Here is an 18339-nt window from a genome sequence, read left to right as displayed (position 1 = left end):
CATGCCCCCCATTTTCGGGTGATGGCAGACCCTCATGGGTCTCCAACCACTGAATCGTGGGTAAATGTGGGATGCCATGTTCTTCACAACGGTTTGAGATATAGCGAAACTGTCGCGATTTCGTGAGATCGTGTGCTCTTTCTTTGGGTGATGAGTATCTGGCCGGTATATATCTCTGGTCGGTATATATCTCTGGTCGGTGCTCGTCTCTAGTTGGCACATGCCTGTATAAGATGTTTTACCAGGATTCTTCTCGTGCCATTCAGCTGAGGAGATTCGCCTCAGGGTGAGAGATGAGGGCATGACTGAACTGGTACTTTTCATTACTCAACAGAATATTTGGCATTTGACAATCCTGCACCAAATGAAGAAAAATGAAAAAGTTAGCAAAACTTGTCAAATTGACAGAGATGAAGATTGACAAATTGCAGAGGGATTAAGTGGAATAGTGCAAGCTTGAAGCCTATAAATTGAAGTCATTTGTTCAATCGAAATCATCCCTAAATTTGTTAAGCTTATAAGTTTCTAAACTTTTGCGAGTTTGGAAGAGTGTGAGCAATTGGAAAGTGTGTGTGAGAGTACTGGGTGTATTTGGGTTCTGGCAAAGTGATGTTTCTTTACTCAAATAATTGTTAATAATACAATTATTTTTCTCTTGCTCCCGTGGACGTAGGCATATTGTTGAACCACGTAATTCTTATGTCCTTTATTTTTTTGTAATTATTTGGTGCGCTTAATTCTGCATTCCATGCACAACATTAAGTAGTTGGTGTAGAAGATTGACTAATGATGGAAACATGTCTCGCGTCCTTGTTAATGAAGGGGTTGGTTCGCGTTTTATGCCCACAATTTTCTCCATAATATCATCATATTAATTATAATTCATAATGACAAGAAATAAAGTTTTTTTTATTTCCCCTCATTATTCAACTTAAGAATCTCTTAACCATTAATTGAATCAATGAATCACACTTTCATCGCTAAACTATACCTTCTGCAGTTCAATTAGTATATTAAGTGTATACGATATTACTTAATAATAATTGTAGATCCATAAACACTTGTGCAAATAATTTTGTAGACCATATTATATTTTTAAATTCAAATAATTATAATATTTCACTTAAATTTGTACAACAAAAATTCTAGAGCATAACTCAATTGGTCGTGAATGCACTTTGAGCCTATTGTTACCTAAATTAAAAAAAAAATTAACGAGCATTGATTTATGTTTAATGTGTCAGATTTATTATTTTCTTGCAAACCCTTGAAACATACACACACACACATATAAATATATGCTGTTTGTACAAAAATATTTGTTGCTATATATACTTCCTCGTTCATCACATATTCACGTTCCGTTCAGCTAAACTTTTGCAAACACCAAACAGCAATGCCACGAGGTCACTCAACCCAAGCCCAGCGCGGAAAAAGCAGAGAAATGTTTGGCCCATAAAGGTGGGTCTGGTTGATTTTCTGACCCAGATCAAAGTTCGTACTCCCTTTAGTAAAATGACCAATTTCAAGAAAATGGCTTTCAAATAATTATGTTTAGAAAAATGATCAATTAGCATGGTACTTTGGATGCTTAATTAATGAGATGATTATCTCTGTTTTCTCCTTCCCAAACATACATCCTTGTTCCGCATGGATATTCTTGAGCTTTCTTTGACAAAACCATCAAAAAGCGTGGAGACCGAGTATTAATCTGACTAATCATTTGATTTTACTAAGAAAATCAGACTTTTATTATCTTTATATCCGGGAGAAATAATGATAATTGAAAAAAAAAATTAAAAAGGTAGTTACCGTTCGCATACAACAATAGATTGTCTGTATGAATGGAATATACAAGTTCTGCATCCAACCACAAAAGCTAATTAATCAGGCACAAAATCTTTATCATGAAGCGTGCAATCTTCTTTCCTGTAGAATTCAAATACAATGAGAAGACAATCTGATAAATTAATTGGACAGGAAAAGATGGGAGTAAGAGAGATGACATTTGGCTCCGTTTGGTACAGCTTATTAAATAGAGCTTATAACAGTAGAGCTTATAGCAGTAGAGTTTATACCAATAGAGCTTTTGGACAAAAAGTCATTAGGTGTTTGGTTGTCAATAAAAAAAACACTTTTGAACCATTAAACTGTGATAATTTTTATATTATATATTTTTAGAAAAGTTTTCTAACCTCTACTCCCAAAAGCTCAAATTTTGGGCTTTTACTAGTAGAGGTAAATTAGCTTATTTAAGTTAAAAAAACTCTACTAAAAAAATAACCAAACACCATAAAAAATTTTAAAAAGTGCTTATACGATTAAATAAGCACTTATAGCTCTTAAATAAATCATACCAAACAAGCACTAACATCCACAAAGAAATGGAAGTCAATTACGTATAAGTCTGTTTTTGGAAAGGGAAGCTACAAATGCTAAAAGATTGACTGTTAAATTAAAATAGAGATATATATTTCCCTATATTAATTAACAAGATCTAATTTAGTGAAACTTATGTCAATTAGATATCTTTTGACATATGGCCAGAAAGTTATTTATTAATATTAATTTTTTTTCTTTTCTTGTTATAGATTCACGCACACTTGAAAGTTTGAACCCAAGATTTAAGCTTTAGAAAGACTACTCCTTACCACATGAACTTTATTAATAGTAATATTTTTTTTTTGGGAAAAGTATTGAACAAAAAAATTATTTAGAGATTATTGTTTTAGCCATTTGCCCTTTTTTTGAATACATAAAAAGATAAAGAATCATTCCTCCATATAACGATTTCACTACAATATAATTGCTTACATAACATATTATACAATGATATATAATCGTACATGATGATGTATGTGGAGTTAGCAGAAGTGAGAGGTTGATGAACTAAGAAGACATAAATTTCTTACCGAGTACTAACCCAAGCATAATTTATTTATGTTATACTATTTTAGTCATACCTACCCAATATTTAAACCCTTTATTCAACACTTCCCCACACCTATAAAAGCCTCGTAACACATGAAAATCAATGCACAAACACACTTGATCCCTTTTCTTTTGATTCTTATTATTACAACACAATATATCTTTCATCTCTTAAAGCCTTATTCGCCAATAGTTCAACCATGGCGTCTTTCTCTCTCCCATCCGTTATGCTACCACTTTTGCTAATCACTTTATCGTCAATGAGCTATAACATCGATTTGGTCGATGCTCGCCATCTTTTGGAGGCAGCAGTTCCAGAAATACCCAAGCCTGGATTGCCTAAGTTTGAACTACCACCGTTACCAAAACTTGAACTACCACAAATTCCAAAGCCTGAATTGCCTGAGCTACCAAAAAAACCTAAAGTACCTGAGATTTTAATGCCCGAGCTACCAAAAAATCCTGAATTGCCGGAGATTCCGAAACTTGAGGTGCCAAAAGGACTTGAAGTGCCTGAATTGCCTTCTTTCCCTCATCTACCTGAGCTTCCTAAGCCCACATCTCCCGCCATCCCGAGTCTTCCCAAGGAGATCCCAACTCACTCAACCTCCAATCCATAAATTTCACGTCTTCAAATGCTTTCATGAGCTTCATCTGGCTCTCTGTAGAAGTATATTAATAACTTATATTTGTGGGTTCTTCTTTTGAGACCTTCCTATTTGTCTGGTTTCCTTTTAATTTGAGGATTTTTCATTATTACTTTTAAGTCTGGGATACGACTCGTGATGAGCTGGGCTCCGTAGGAGTACTGTACTACTGTTGTATTCATATATGGATTGATATATACTATATTTTATGTTTAATTATTAATTTGATTTGAGGCTTTTGATTTTATATATATATATGCTTCATCACGTACGTACATTACATTTAATCTTCATTTTGATGTCAGTTGAAAATATATAGCAAAATAAAAGATACATTTCATATCTTTGCATGTTCAACGTTCCACCATATTGAAGATTGAAAGCCGTAAACAAACATCAGCAGCGCAGAAACATTGATATATTATCCTGTCACCTTTTTAAATTTTAAAATGATGATGATGATGATGATAAATAATAAAAAAAAAATGTATATTGCCGACCATTTATTTCCGAGGGACCTCAAAATCCATAGGTGAATAGCCTGTTTCCGAGGGATTTTAAGGTTCCGTCGGTAATTAGAGAAAAATGCACATGTGATTACCTACAGTAGCATTTTCCTTGGAAAAAATAACAAAAATCCCTAGGTGGAGTGAATTTTTTTTGGTGGGTATTTCCGTGCCAAAATTTGGAGCGACGGCATCGTTGAGCCCCCTAGGAAATAGGAATTTTTTTTAAACAATTTTTTTTTTTGTTTTAATATCAGGCGACGGTACCCATATCATGTTTTAGCTCATCACTTTGTGATTTTTTTTTCTCCTCATCCATAAATAAACATTTTGCAATTTTTTGAGGAAATCGTCTCCAAATTGAGTCAAAGAAAGCGAATATTAGAAATGAAATTCTTAACCTGTATCAAAATCCTTACTTTGCTCCGATGAGAAGACACGTGCATATATTGACGTTCATCAGGAAATAAAAATCAATGATAATCACTAAATTACAAGTTTCTCTAGAAAGAGAAGATGTTCATAGAAGATTGAATCATAAAATAAAGGAGTAATAATTAACAAAATTTAATGTATATTTAGAACCAATGCTCCTTCATCATTATGCTGATTTAAGTAGTAATCATTATTACAATATTTTAACTATAAAATTTAGCAAACCAAGGGCTAATCAAATGGATTCAAGCAATTTTATTTAGCTGGCCACTTGAGTTTGAATCTTAGGTGGGATAAGGGGTTAAAAAGTATTTTAAAGCTTTAATCTCTTCCCCTATGTTTTAAAAATATAAAAAAAATTATAAAAAATTAGTGAAACTTTAAGTCAACTAGATCTCAAGTGACATATATGAACAGAAAGTTGTTTATATTAAATTTTTTAGACATTAGAAAAATACTGAATAAAATCATTTGGAGACCTTTGTCTAGGTGCATGTTTAGCCATATGCCTTAATCTTTATTTATATGAAAAGAAAATCCATCGTTCCTCGATAAATTCATTACAATACAAGTGCTTATAATATATTTGATTATACATAACAATAATCGTTATGATGTACTTGGAATTAACACAGTGAGAGGCTGATGAACTAACAAGAAATTTATTTCTTACCAAATACCAACTCAATCTTTAATTTATTAATTTATTTATATTTTGGTCATAGCTACCCAAGCTTGAAACTCTCTATTCTACACTTCCACATCTATGAGATACTTAGAACAAATGAAAATCAATGCACAAGCGCACTTGGATTGCTTTTGAATTTTGAGAGTTTTAAAAGTAATTTTAAAAATTTAAAAATTAATTTTAGTATTTGATTAAGTTTTTTAAAAATCACATTTGTTAAAATTATTGCATCTTACAGTAGATTTTGAAAAATAAGGAAGAAGTAACTTTACTTTTTAAAATTTAATTTTAAGATCACTTTTACACTTAGTATGATTTCATGTATATCCTCATATATATACTAAAAATATAAAATTATCTTTATTATTTAGGAAATAAAATCATTTACTTTAAGAGATTATTATCATCAAACAAAATAAAATTAATAATATAATATATTTATTCTAGTTATCAATTATTATATATACACAACTAAAAATATTTTATATACGTGTTTATAAATGTGTAAAAAAAATTTACTCAACATTATTTCTAATTTAGTTATTTATATTGTTATAATAATTTAGTAATAAAAATTATTAAATATAAATGATTGCTTTTAGAACTCGTAGCATTTTCAAAAAGGACCAGGATCCGGTGCTCGGCTGAGCTTGTGTTGAGTATTGGATCAACGGTCAACAATCTCTTAGAGCTTACATAGAGCAATTGCTGACCATTGCTGAGCACCGGATTTGTTTTCTTTTAAAAATAAATTTTACCAAACATTTAACTAATTTTTTTCATAGTTGTTTATTTATACAGCATAACTTGCAGTAATTATTTTAAAACTTATAGCATTATCCTTTTCTGTTCATTGTTATTACAACTAAATATATCCTTCGTCTCTCTTAAAGCCTTATTTTTCCATCAGTTATTAACCATGACATCTCTTTCTTTTGCATCCATGTCTCTTTGGTATCAGAAAAAGGGGGGGAGGCAGGTCAAATTATCTGAGTTTATTTGAAAAATATTTAATTTTATCTACGCGTCATTCCGGTTATGATCCCGGCATATTAAACCGATTATGGCGGGTGAGACCGTTGGTCAGTAACCGAGTAAGAAGGAAATTTTTTTTTTTTAAAAAAAGGTATTCTAATAATGAACTCTTTATTTATATCAGTGTCTACCTTCAATTCTTGTACTAGAGATGGAATCAAGAACGAAGGAGAAATTAACTTCTAAGTAGAAAATGACAAAAATTGTGACAGTACTTTGGCTTTAAGCAATTGGGGTACATGGTGAATTCTAAAAATTTCAACAAACAAAATTGACAAAGATTGTAGATTAAATTTCTTAAAACCTGATAATATTATCAAAACTAAAGAAAGAACTGTTGGAATAAAAAAGTGAATTTCAAACAGGAAAAATTCTTTATTTTGAAACAATTAAAAAATACAAAAAAGATTAATTACCTTCATATTGAATTGGTCCAAGTTGGATTTAAACCATTGAGTTGTGAAGGCTTAGATACTCCTTTATTTGCATGTCTAAGAGATTGTAGGTTTCTAGATTTTACAGATTCACTCTTAGGAACAATTGAAACAACTCTTTGCAACGGACCAATTTATTTTGGTTGTTATCCAACTTTTACATTACAGTTTTATTAAAATGACAAAAATATTGGATGTCTTAACTTTGAATAATAAAAACATACAATTACAAGATCAAACCGGGAACACTTCCTGTAGCTTTAATGCATAAAATTCTTTAGAAACCAATGTTCTCTGCTTTTAGCACAAAAGCTTCAAAACACAACAAAAAGGAGAAACTTTATTAAATGGGATCAAATTACAATTTGTGAGAATGGACAATGGAAAAGTTACACAATTTTAAAAAGTACAAAACACAAAACTAAAAGAAATAGAAACAAATGTTGATAGAAGTGTATTAATATCATTTGCTAGGCAAAGAGCATTACAATTTGAAAACTTGAGCTTAGGATCCTCTGATCTCAAATTGGATCATCCTCAAGAGAGCCAGCTAGAGCCTATTTTTCTTCAATTTCTAGACCTCCAAAAAGATCAGATCTCTGTTAAAATATCTAGTGATGATGATGATGCAGAGCATGATAAGCTCGGTGGTTCAGTCATCAGCTTAGTGTAGCTTAATATCTAGTGATGATGATGATGATGATGTAGAGCATGATAAGGTCGGTGGTTCAGTCAGCAGCTTAGTAAATGCGTTATGCTGACTTGGCAAGCTAGTTACAAATAGATGTGTAAAGTGCGTGTGTGTGAGTGAAGTTTCTAGATGGATTTAGTAACAGATTCATGTATGTTATCGTGTATATAAATATCAGTGGTTAGAATCATTTTTGTAAGTTTTCAGTTAATGAATAAGAGCTGATTTGATTTTCTATCTCTTCCCTCATTTTCTGGTTCATTTTCTTAGTAACCAAACAAAGCTTTACTTCATTTTAAACAATCTCCGATGAGTAGATAATTCTTCAAACAGATCAAAACCATATTATTCTATCAACGAACCTGAACCTGTCCAAAATAAAAGTACAGAAACTGAGTCCCCAGGAATGTCACTACATATTCATCCATAACCGATCATAATGAATTAGATGCTTTAGAAAAAAAAAATGAAATCAATAAAGAATTTTTGAGAAAAGATTTTTAATCAAAAACAAATGAAAAAAGATAAAATTTGTTTCTTGACAAGGAAAAGAAAAGCTAGAAATTCAAAAACAATATTATGAATTCATGAACAAGAATAAAGCTCAAGTAATATTTTTCCAATGCTTTGGATATTATGCAAATATTTACAATAATAATTATCTATTTCCCGAACAATAAATATGGCAAGGAGGTAAAAATTTGGCAAACTTCTACTGGGGATACTACTGAATCAACACATCCACCACTTAGAGACCTTAAAATTTAGTATAAAGACACTTAAATTGTAGCCTCACCTTTCAAATAAAAAACGACAAAAAAGAACGATAAAGATATAAAAAAAATTCTTGACCAAAAACAAATATATAGTCAATATTTGGAAACCATAAAAACTCACTCCACAAATTTTAAATAAAAACTTGGAAAGAGCATATGTGAAATCCTTATTCAAACCCCATGAAATTCCAAGAAGTATTAAAAAACGAATTAGCTAAAAAAGAATTTATAGAAGAAATCGATAAAACACTTGCATTCTAAAATCACAACTCAAACCTGATACACCAATATTACTTCTACATCAAAAAGACTTTCTACATCAAAAGAAGTCAATGCTTTAAACCATTCAAGTGATAGCCAATCTAAAAGTTATAGTGACAATGATTCTGAAATTTTAAAATTTATACTTAATAAGATCAGTTGTGATGAAATGGAAAGGTTTAAAGTTGAATGATAGAAGAAACATAGGTTTTTAAATAATGAAGTTTGTTGAATAAGTTTGGATTAACTAAATTAGAGTTTTGTCCCTTTTATATAGTAACTCTAAATATTACAAATTTATCAAAATAGACAAATGTGGAATATTATTTTATAATAAAATTTTCCTCATCTAAATAAGAAAAGCAAAACAAACTGCATTCAAATTCAATATCTAAAAAAATCTTAAAAGAAACAGGAAAAATAAGAAAATATCTTAAAATTAAAAAACGACTAGGAAAGAAGTGAAATTTCCAACTTGACCATGGGCAGAAAAGCATAAACAATTATGGGTCTGGTTTCTCTCGTCACAAGTTTTGAAACAATATAATGCCCAAAACGGACACTTGTAGCCCAAGTTATGACCTTTGGAAGTAAACCCACCGTTCCACGCATCCAACCTACATCAATCTCCCTCACTTGGAGAAAGACTTCTCCTCGAGTTTGGTTCATACAACTCCTCATCATCTGGATAATATTCAAATAGACTAGCTACACTGAAAGTGTGAGAGATGTTCTAGTTTTCTGGCAGCTGAAGTACGTAAACATTATCATTAATCTTCCTTGACAATAAAAAAAGGGCCATATTTTTGCTTCTCTACCTTTCCTCAAATACCAAAAAGATGACTTCACCACTGTTGAGCCATCACCAAATGACCTTCCTGAAATACTTTCTTCTATTGGTGCTTGTTTGCATCAACTTTATACCTAGCATTGATAGCCCCCAAGTGAGCTCACTCCTTAGCATGAATCTACAACTCCTTTTTTGCCACATTATCTATTGCTTTACTTCCTTCCCCAACTATTGGTGGGATAAATACTAAATCACAAACATGGCGTGGAGGGCAAGTGTAGACAATCTCAAAAGGGTCTTGCAATGGATCGATTCACCATACTGTTGTAAGCAAATTCAACCTGAGGCATTGTAGCTTCCCAGTTTCATTGCTTGTCACCACAAACACAGTGCAACATGTTGCCTAAAGTGCCATTAATCATATCTATTTGTCCATTTGTCTATGGATAAAAAAACACTACTAAACTACAATTGTATGCTAAACTTATCCTAGAGATGCTGCCAAAACTTGGTAACGAGCTTCAAATCCCTGTCAGAAGTTATAGTTTTTAAAACACCATGCAAACATACTACCTCCCAAAAGAACAAATGCAACTAAGGCAGCATCTTTAGTCTTTGTATAAGCTTCCCAGTTCCATTGCGTGTCACCATAAATATAGTGCAACATGTTGTCCAAAATGTGATTAATCACCTCTATTTGTCCATCTATCTATGGATAAAAAAAAACACTACTAAACTTCAACTGTCTGCCAAACTTATCCTAGAGATGATGCCAAATCTTGTTAATGAGCTTCACATCCTTGACAGAAGTTATAGTTTTTAGAACACCATGCAAATATACTACCTCCCAAAAGAACAAATGTGACTAGGGTGGCATCTTCAGTCTTTTCACAAGCAATAAAATGAGCCATCTCCGAAAATATATTGATCACAACTAGTATAGAATCTTAAACAGTCTTTATATGAGGCAAGCCCAACACGAAATCCATGTATAACCCCATGTTCTACGCATGTCCTTTGCCTTTTTGGCAAATTCGACATATCTGCACAATATTGTGGACATTCTATTTAATTTTGGCCAATGATATTGATAACTCTAGGAAATGAGAGTTATTACATCTATTCTAGACTTGAATAAATGCCATTTAGAAAGCAAATAATGTGTTTTGATTACATTTTGGTGACCTTTTGCATAAACATTCATTTTAGTTGAGTCTTGACAAATTTTGCTTGAATCATAGTAATTTGTGTTAAAAACAGGTGTTAATTTGTAGGTTTTAAATTCATGAAAGGATGCGGAGACATTAGATGAAAAAAATGAGGAAAGAAGATGGTCACAAAAGAAGAAAAGCACAATTGGAAATAATACAAGTGCTGTTTCGGATGTTAGAGCAAGCAGTGTTGCAGCAATTTGGAAGCAATGCGGGAGAAAACTTAGGCGCAGGTCAACAATAAAATTACGATCTCCATGATTCCTAATTTAAACACATGCACGCTCATGGGTGTTGGTTTTAACCTAAATTGTAATATATAAAGGAGGCATGCACCACATAAAGGGCGGCAGAGAGATTACCATCCAAGGAATTAAAAAGGTAAGAAGAAAAAGAACCGAGAGATTCGCTAGTCTTTCATCGTGCTCAACTCATATTATCTTTCTTCCTTGAAATTGTTTGGATGTATTCTGTGACCAGTATATTTATGTTTATTTTTCTCATTCAGAATATGAACTGAATTTACTTGTAGTTGAGTGATAAATAATCCAATAGGTTCTTGATTGTTCTTATATGTTGTTATGATAATGCTATAGCATTATACTCTAATAGTTTTTATGAACATAATTGTTATTTCGGTTGACCATCTATTTAATAGTTTCAGTTAAGATAGAGCAACAAAAGGGCATGTCTTAGCGGACATTATTGGAGTATTACTTATTCTTAAGTTGAGTTTTCTGGATTAGGTTATCTTAAATCCCATAAGGGCAATACTTGAAATTAAGATTTGTGATATCCTAGACATATGCATTCATCTTGTAGGGTAGAGAGATTAAAGATCATAAAGGCATACATTAAATTTATGAGCAACTGGTCATTGTTAGTAGATTTAAAGGTATGAGATTTCCAACATGCGATAGCTGCAGATGCAGATTTGTTCTACCCAGTGCTGCAGCACTTATTATAACAATTGGTGCTAATTCGGTAATCAACAGTCACCCCATTAGGAGAGTTTGATCATTCAACTACTATATTCTCAATTGAACCTTAGACACATTTAATTAAGTTTATTTTAGTACGATATTGTTTTATTTCCATCTCTCGCAATTATTAGTTACGATAGAATTATTTGGCAATTGTTTGTTTCAGTCTTTAGTTGACGTGCATTATTGTGATTGTTTTAGCATTTTTGAGTAAACATCAATCCCTATGAAAACGTTCTTGAACACTCATCACTTTATTACTTGTTGTGTATACTTGCACATTGGCATTGCTAATAATTGATTATATAAATCAACCAATAGATATCGCTCATCCACAAGCGCCGTGGTTTTATCTCGACCAATATAGCCGCCCAATTCTCCTTATACAACTCGCAGATAATTTGCTCCTAAGTAATTTTAAGGCAAAAATATTTGATTAGCCTAGAATATATATATCCATCTTGAACGAGAAAATCTTTTGCGTTTTAATGATTAACGCATCAATTCTAAATATTCTCAAAGTCTTCATCCTTAGTGTACAACTCTTTCAAGCATTCAAAACTAGTAACTTCATTAACTAGAGTTACAAGAAAAGTTGCTCGTCTGCTAAGTGCATCTGCTACTTTATTCTGATGCCCAGATTTTTGTTTCACAGCGAAAGTGAACTTCTACTTATAACTCACCCATCTAGCATACATCTTGCTCATATTATGCTATCTGTTAAAGTACTTCAAGGCTTGATAGTCAATGTAAAACATGAACTCTTTCATAATCAAGCAATGCTCCTATGACTTCAAAGTCCTAAGAATAGCATAAAACTATTAGTCGTAAGTAGATCACTTCTATTATGCTTCAGTTAACTTCTCACTTATATATTCAGTTGATTGTCCTTCTTGAGAAAAAAAATAGCCCCAATTCCTTTGCTAAAACATTATACTTGACCTCAAATAACTTGTTGAAGTTTGGTAAGACCAATATAAGAGCAGTACACAACTTTTACTTTAGTAAAGCAAAACTCGCTTCTTACTCTTCTTATTACTCGAACTTTCTTTTCTTAAAGCATTCTATAATAGGTGCAGCTTAGTGTTAAAACCACAAATGAATCTCCTATAAAATATTGCCAGCCCATGAAAGCTTCTAACTTTACCCACTTCCTTGGGCATAGGCCATTCTTTCAATGGCTTATATCTTTGACTCAATAGCTTGAATCTCATCTGCACTAATTGTAAATCCCAAAACTCCACATTATTATATAGAAAACTAAACTTCCTCACATTAATGTTAAGCTTATTTCGCTGCAACACCTCTATATATAACCATTCTCAAAATCTTTAATGGGCCACCACATTAATAGAATAAACCAGGATATTGTCAAAATACACCACAATAAATTTGTAGTAAAATGGTTTAAGAACCTAGTCCATTAAGTACATAAAAATACTAAAGCATTTGACAACACGAATGGCATCACAAACTACTAATGGAACCTTTCTTTTATGTTAAACACTTTTTTCCACTTATCTACAGGCCTAATTCTAGTTTGATGGTAGCCACTGCATAAATCTATCTTCAAGAAAACCCAAGCACCATCCAATTGATCTAACAAATCTTGAAAGGTTAGAATGGGAAATCAATACTTCACTGTAATATATTTAATTCGCTTGCTGTCTACACATATATGCAAACTCTTATCCTTTTTTGGCACCAACGAAGCTGGTATAGTACATGGACTCATGCTCTTCCGAATGAAACCTTTCTGCAATAACTCATTAACCTGCCCTTTGTACGATCGCATGCTCATGAGGACTCATATAATAGTGGGGCAAGTTAGGCAAACTCAAACTAAGAACTACGTCTATATGATGTTGTATATCTTGTAAAGACGGAAGCCCATTTGGCATCTCTGATGGTATAACATCAGCGAACTCAGCTAATAATGACTTCACTTCTTTAGTAACAGTCTTCACCTCAAATTCTTCTTCCTTATTCAGCTTCTTGCAACCATCACAATCATCTTCTAAGTGACCCTTGACAATAGTCAGAAAGTTCTTTCCTTTAGTCTTAGAATTCTGGTTTTTGTTTGTTACAGACACCAAATGAACCTTTTTTCTATTCCATCAAAACTCATACACATTGTCTTTTCCTCTATGAACTAATCAACATCAAACTGCTAAGGTCTGCCCAACAACAAATGGCACGCATCCATATCCACCACGCTACACACCACATCGCTTTCATAAATCTTCCCAATAGAGAAAGGAACACAACATACTTCTGTTATATTTATGTCCTTTACTTTATCTACCTTATCCTGTAAGATGCTAAATGTTTTTTTGTTGAAAGTCCCATCATGCCAACTAGCGCCTTCAAAATTATATTCTCGCTACTACCACTATCAATTATCATATTATACACTTTATTGTTGATGGTGCCACGTGTTCTAAAAATCTTTTTGCTCTGATTATCCTCTTTAAGGCTAATAAAATTTTCTGCACAATGCAATTTGACATCTCTCCTTCATCTGCCTCTAACTCTAAAGCTTCTTCATCCTTAACACCATTAACCTCTGTGTCACTAACTTTAGCCTCTACTAAATTCAAATTTTTAGGACAATAATCAATTGATCGATAGCAAGGCTCCCCACACTTCAAACACTTATTCAGCTTAGGCTTTGCTCCTTTGTTTATGTGATCGTATAACGATGATAAGTGAACTTGCTCTGATACCAACTGCCAAAACTAAAACATTTAAAGTTGAATGATAGAAGAAACACAAGTTTCTGAATAATAAAGTTTTTTTGAATATGTCTGAATTAACAAAACTATGGTTTTGGCCCCTTTATATAATAACCCTAATTATAGTGAATTTACCAAAATAGGCAAATATGAAATATTATTTTATAATAAAATTATCCTAATCTAAATAAGAAAAGCAAAACAAATGGAGCCCAAATTCGATATCTTAAAAAAAAAAAGATAAACACCTAAAAGGAACAGGAAAATTAGAGAAATATCTTAAAACTGAAAAATGATCAAGAAAGAAATAGAATTTCTACCTTGATCATGGGACAAAATAATACAAGCGTCTTGGTTTGGTTCATTACGTCACAATCTTCAAAATAATATATTATATACCTAAAACGAACATTTGTAGTCCAAGTTATGATCCCTCGAAAGTACCCTGCTCATTCCACGCCATCAATCTACATCAAATTGGAAGCCACACAAAAACTTTATTTCCAAGAGCTTTAGCTCTAGATATAACAATAGAAGCAAAAACTTTATTTCCAAGAGCTTCAGCTCTAGATATAACAATATAAGCAGAGCCTCAAGTTTTCTAAAATAAATATGGTACAAATTCAATTTATTAGTGGAAATGTAGAATATTCTCAATGTGTTACAATAAATGACAATGGTTAGCAATGTTTTCAAAACAAAACTTGGTTCATCTAATCATGCCATTACTCAGTTATTAGTAGTTGGGTTTAGTGGCTAATTAAAAGGTTGGTAGGATTATACCTTAACTCAAAATGATAAACATAAAATTTTATACTCAATTAAGAAAGATTCAACTGATACAACAACAAAAGGTGACTATAATAAAGAAATTCAAGATGCTCTTAATTCTTTAATTTTCTCAGTAATCATATTTAATTTTAGAAATCCCGTCTACAACTAAAGACAAAAATGCTGAACAATTAACAAATTTAAGATGTAAAACCCTTCAAGATTTTAGGTGGTATAAAGACACATTACTTGTAGGAGCAATTTCAAGATCTAACAATAATCATCCAACAATAATCATCCAATTTGGAAACAAAAATTTATAGTTAGACTACCTGGACTTCAAGCTGATAAAGTTAGAGACAAATTAAAAAAATATATGGAAGAGAAATTTCATACAAAAAACTTACTTATGGAGAATTAAATAGATTTTTTCAAAAGGAAGGAATGAAAATTCATAAAGCTATGAAATTACAAAAACAAATCAAAAGGGAACAATTACATTCTCAGTATTGTAAACTTATATTAACAAGAAAGAAAAAGAAAAATTATCACAGATGTGATGGAAATTGTGCTAGGAAATCATATCCTAGAAGACGAAAATTTTACAAAAAACAAATTTTCACCGCAGACCCAAGAAAACCAAATATATCAAAAGAGATAAAAAGTCCAAAGAAAATACTATGAAAAATGCAACAAAAAATTATACTTGTTTTAAATGCAGAAAACTTAGACACTAGCAAAACATTGTCCAATAAAAAGAAGATAAACCAATTAAAATTTGATCAAGAAATTATTTTTAAAAAATTGAACTTCTGTTAACTGAAACCTCTTCTGAATTTGAAGAACAATATGATAGTTTTGTGAAGGAACTACAAATAGATGAAATTGCTAAAACTCAGATAGCAAGAAAGAAATTAATGTCTTAACAAGAGATCAATATTACTGTATGTAACATATAATGTAACATAACATGACTATAGATTAGCTAATTTGTACTGTATTCTACACTGTCATACCAGCGTTTGGCACCATCATTTGGGTGTATTAGGCTGGTCAATTGTTCAGCCTAGTACACCCAAATCAGACCCGCCCTCCTCTCAGGTCTGGGCTGGTCTGCTCACTTTTATTTAAAAAAAAAAAAAAGTGATTTATTAATTAAACTTAACATTTAAATTTATTTGAATTAATATTAAAATATCACCAACCACCTTTCACCACCGCTGGCTACCATGTTTGGCCACTGTTTGCCGCCACCTTCACTGTTTTTCGGTGGCCATTTACATCATATTGATACTATTGGAATTGTTATCAGCTCTATGTAATGGTACAAGTACAACTGGAAACCAAGCTAACGTTTATCGTATATTTACAAACAAAGTTTTAAATTTAAAACCTTGACTGTAAGTTTACGACAAAAAGAAGCTTAGTTTCCATTGATATTTATACTGTTACGTAGAGCTCATGACAAAAATTCAATGATAACAAATATGATGTGAACGGATAAAAATTGCTAATTTTTGGTGGCGGCCAATGATGGCTTTTGATATTTTTATATAAATCAAATAATTTGAATATAAATAATAATATAAAAAATATAATATCGATTTAATATAAATATTTATATAAAAATATTATAAAATGCAATATAGTCCATACTACAATGAACATTGTGCTATATTAAATTAATACAACTTAATATAATACATCACAATCCAACAAAATCTAATCCAATCTATTGCGGCGTACCAAATGCACCAAAAGCCACCATTTGTAGTAAATAATTAAAAAAATATAAACAAAATGGCCTGCTCCATGACTTGGATCCCGAACTTTAAAAAAAGTTTAGGATCCTAAACCAGAAGCACTTGTTGGTTAACTACATAATTGATAGGATAAAATTTAAATACTAGTAACGACATCAAACAAGTACGAAAGGAAAAATATATCCTTATGAAAATGAAAATCTCTTTTTTCAAAGTCAAAATCTATTCATTTTCATTTGTTTTTTGCTATATTGTTTCATTGTATTAAGAATTGTAAACTATCGAATAACTGCTAGAAATATTAATGTGATCTATCTTTTACTATATATTTTTATAAAACCTGACAGTTTACTATATTGTCATTAATAATGTTAGTCGATCAGTTAGTTGATAATAAATAGGGATGGCACAAATCCCCATGGGGATGGAGACCCTCGGGGATTTTCCCCATTCAAGGAGGGTACATGGATAATTTTTTACTCAGTTTCTTATTTGGGGAAGGAAATGGGACAATTTTTTTACCCAATTTCTTATTCGGGTAAGGGAAGAGGACAATATTTTACCCAGTTTCTTATTTGGGGAAGGGACGGAGATGAGGCGGAATCCCCATCCCCTCTTTATTTCCCCATTTTAATTTAATTTAATTTAATTTTTAAAAATATTATTAGTAAATAAATAATAAAAGGTAAATTATAAAATATTAAATATTAGTATAAATAACAAATATCAAAATAATTATTATTAAACTTTTGTGCCTAATTGACTAGATTAATATTTGGATAAGAAACTTATGCCACATATGAAATATTTTAATATTTTGAGTTCGTGGAAAACAAATGCTCATAGGTATCCTATATTGGCGTGAATTGCTAAAAATATTTTGACAATTCCAATTACAAATATTGTTTCCGAATTAGCTTTTAGTACCAATAGTAAAGTACCATAACAGGCTTCATCCAAACATATTGGAGGCTTTAATGTGTTGTCAAAGTTAAATATGAGCTTACAATGGTAGTATGAGTTTATTTTACATTATAATTATATTATATAATTATTAATATTTTCACTTAGAAGTTACGTTACTTATACTATTTTTATTATTTTAGATTTAAAACATGAGGCTATCTCTCAATTTGACACATTATTCGAGGAAGAACAAGAGAAGTAGGAGGCACAAGAGGTAAATACTTTTATTAGAAATGTTGATTAAGTATCTATATATCCTTTTCATTTATCTCAATGTTGATATAAAAGTAATTTCTTTCTTTTTTTATTGTAGGATTATGAAGATTGACAAAAATAATTGTCATGGTGATTTGTATTTTGTAATGTGACTTTTGTAATGGATTAATGTTAATGTAAGATATATCGTCAAACTTTATTTTTATTTTAATATAATTAAATTAAATCAAAAACTAAAAACATATTAGCTATTCGGGGATCGGGGACCCTCGAGGATCCCCTATTATTATTGGGGGAAGGGATAGGGATTCCCTCAAGCAATTTTGTCGAAAACGGGGAGTAGATGAAGACATATGTAGAATATCAGGGATGGGTACAGGGAGGTCGGTCTCCTCCTCTCCCCTCCCCATTGCCATCCCTAATAACAAAATATCAATTTTACCCTTTAATGAAATTTTTTATTACAAGAAAAAAATAACATACAATGGATTATAATATTA

General features: G+C 31.4%; 1 protein-coding gene across 1 annotated transcript; it reads left to right on the top strand.

Moving 5' to 3' along the window:
- The first annotated feature begins 3131 nt into the window (after positions 1 to 3131).
- LOC18034992 (protein PELPK1) lies at positions 3132 to 3551 on the top strand. The gene has a single exon (XM_006423706.1). The coding sequence runs from the start codon at positions 3132 to 3134 to the stop codon at positions 3549 to 3551; it is 420 nt and encodes a 139-aa protein (XP_006423769.1).
- Positions 3552 to 18339: the final 14788 nt, after the last annotated feature.

The sequence above is a fragment of the Citrus clementina genome, unplaced genomic scaffold, assembly GCF_000493195.1.
Source record: "Citrus clementina cultivar Clemenules unplaced genomic scaffold, Citrus_clementina_v1.0 scaffold_8, whole genome shotgun sequence".
In the NCBI taxonomy this organism is placed as follows: domain Eukaryota; kingdom Viridiplantae; phylum Streptophyta; class Magnoliopsida; order Sapindales; family Rutaceae; genus Citrus; species Citrus x clementina.
The sequence above is the reverse complement of the archived record's forward strand: the minus strand, read 5'-3'. Positions and strand labels throughout refer to the sequence as shown.

Bases quoted from the DNA above. Each gene is read 5' to 3' on its own strand.
- LOC18034992 (XM_006423706.1), top strand. From the start codon at position 3,132: ATGGCGTCTTTCTCTCTCCCATCCGTTATGCTACCACTTTTGCTAATC.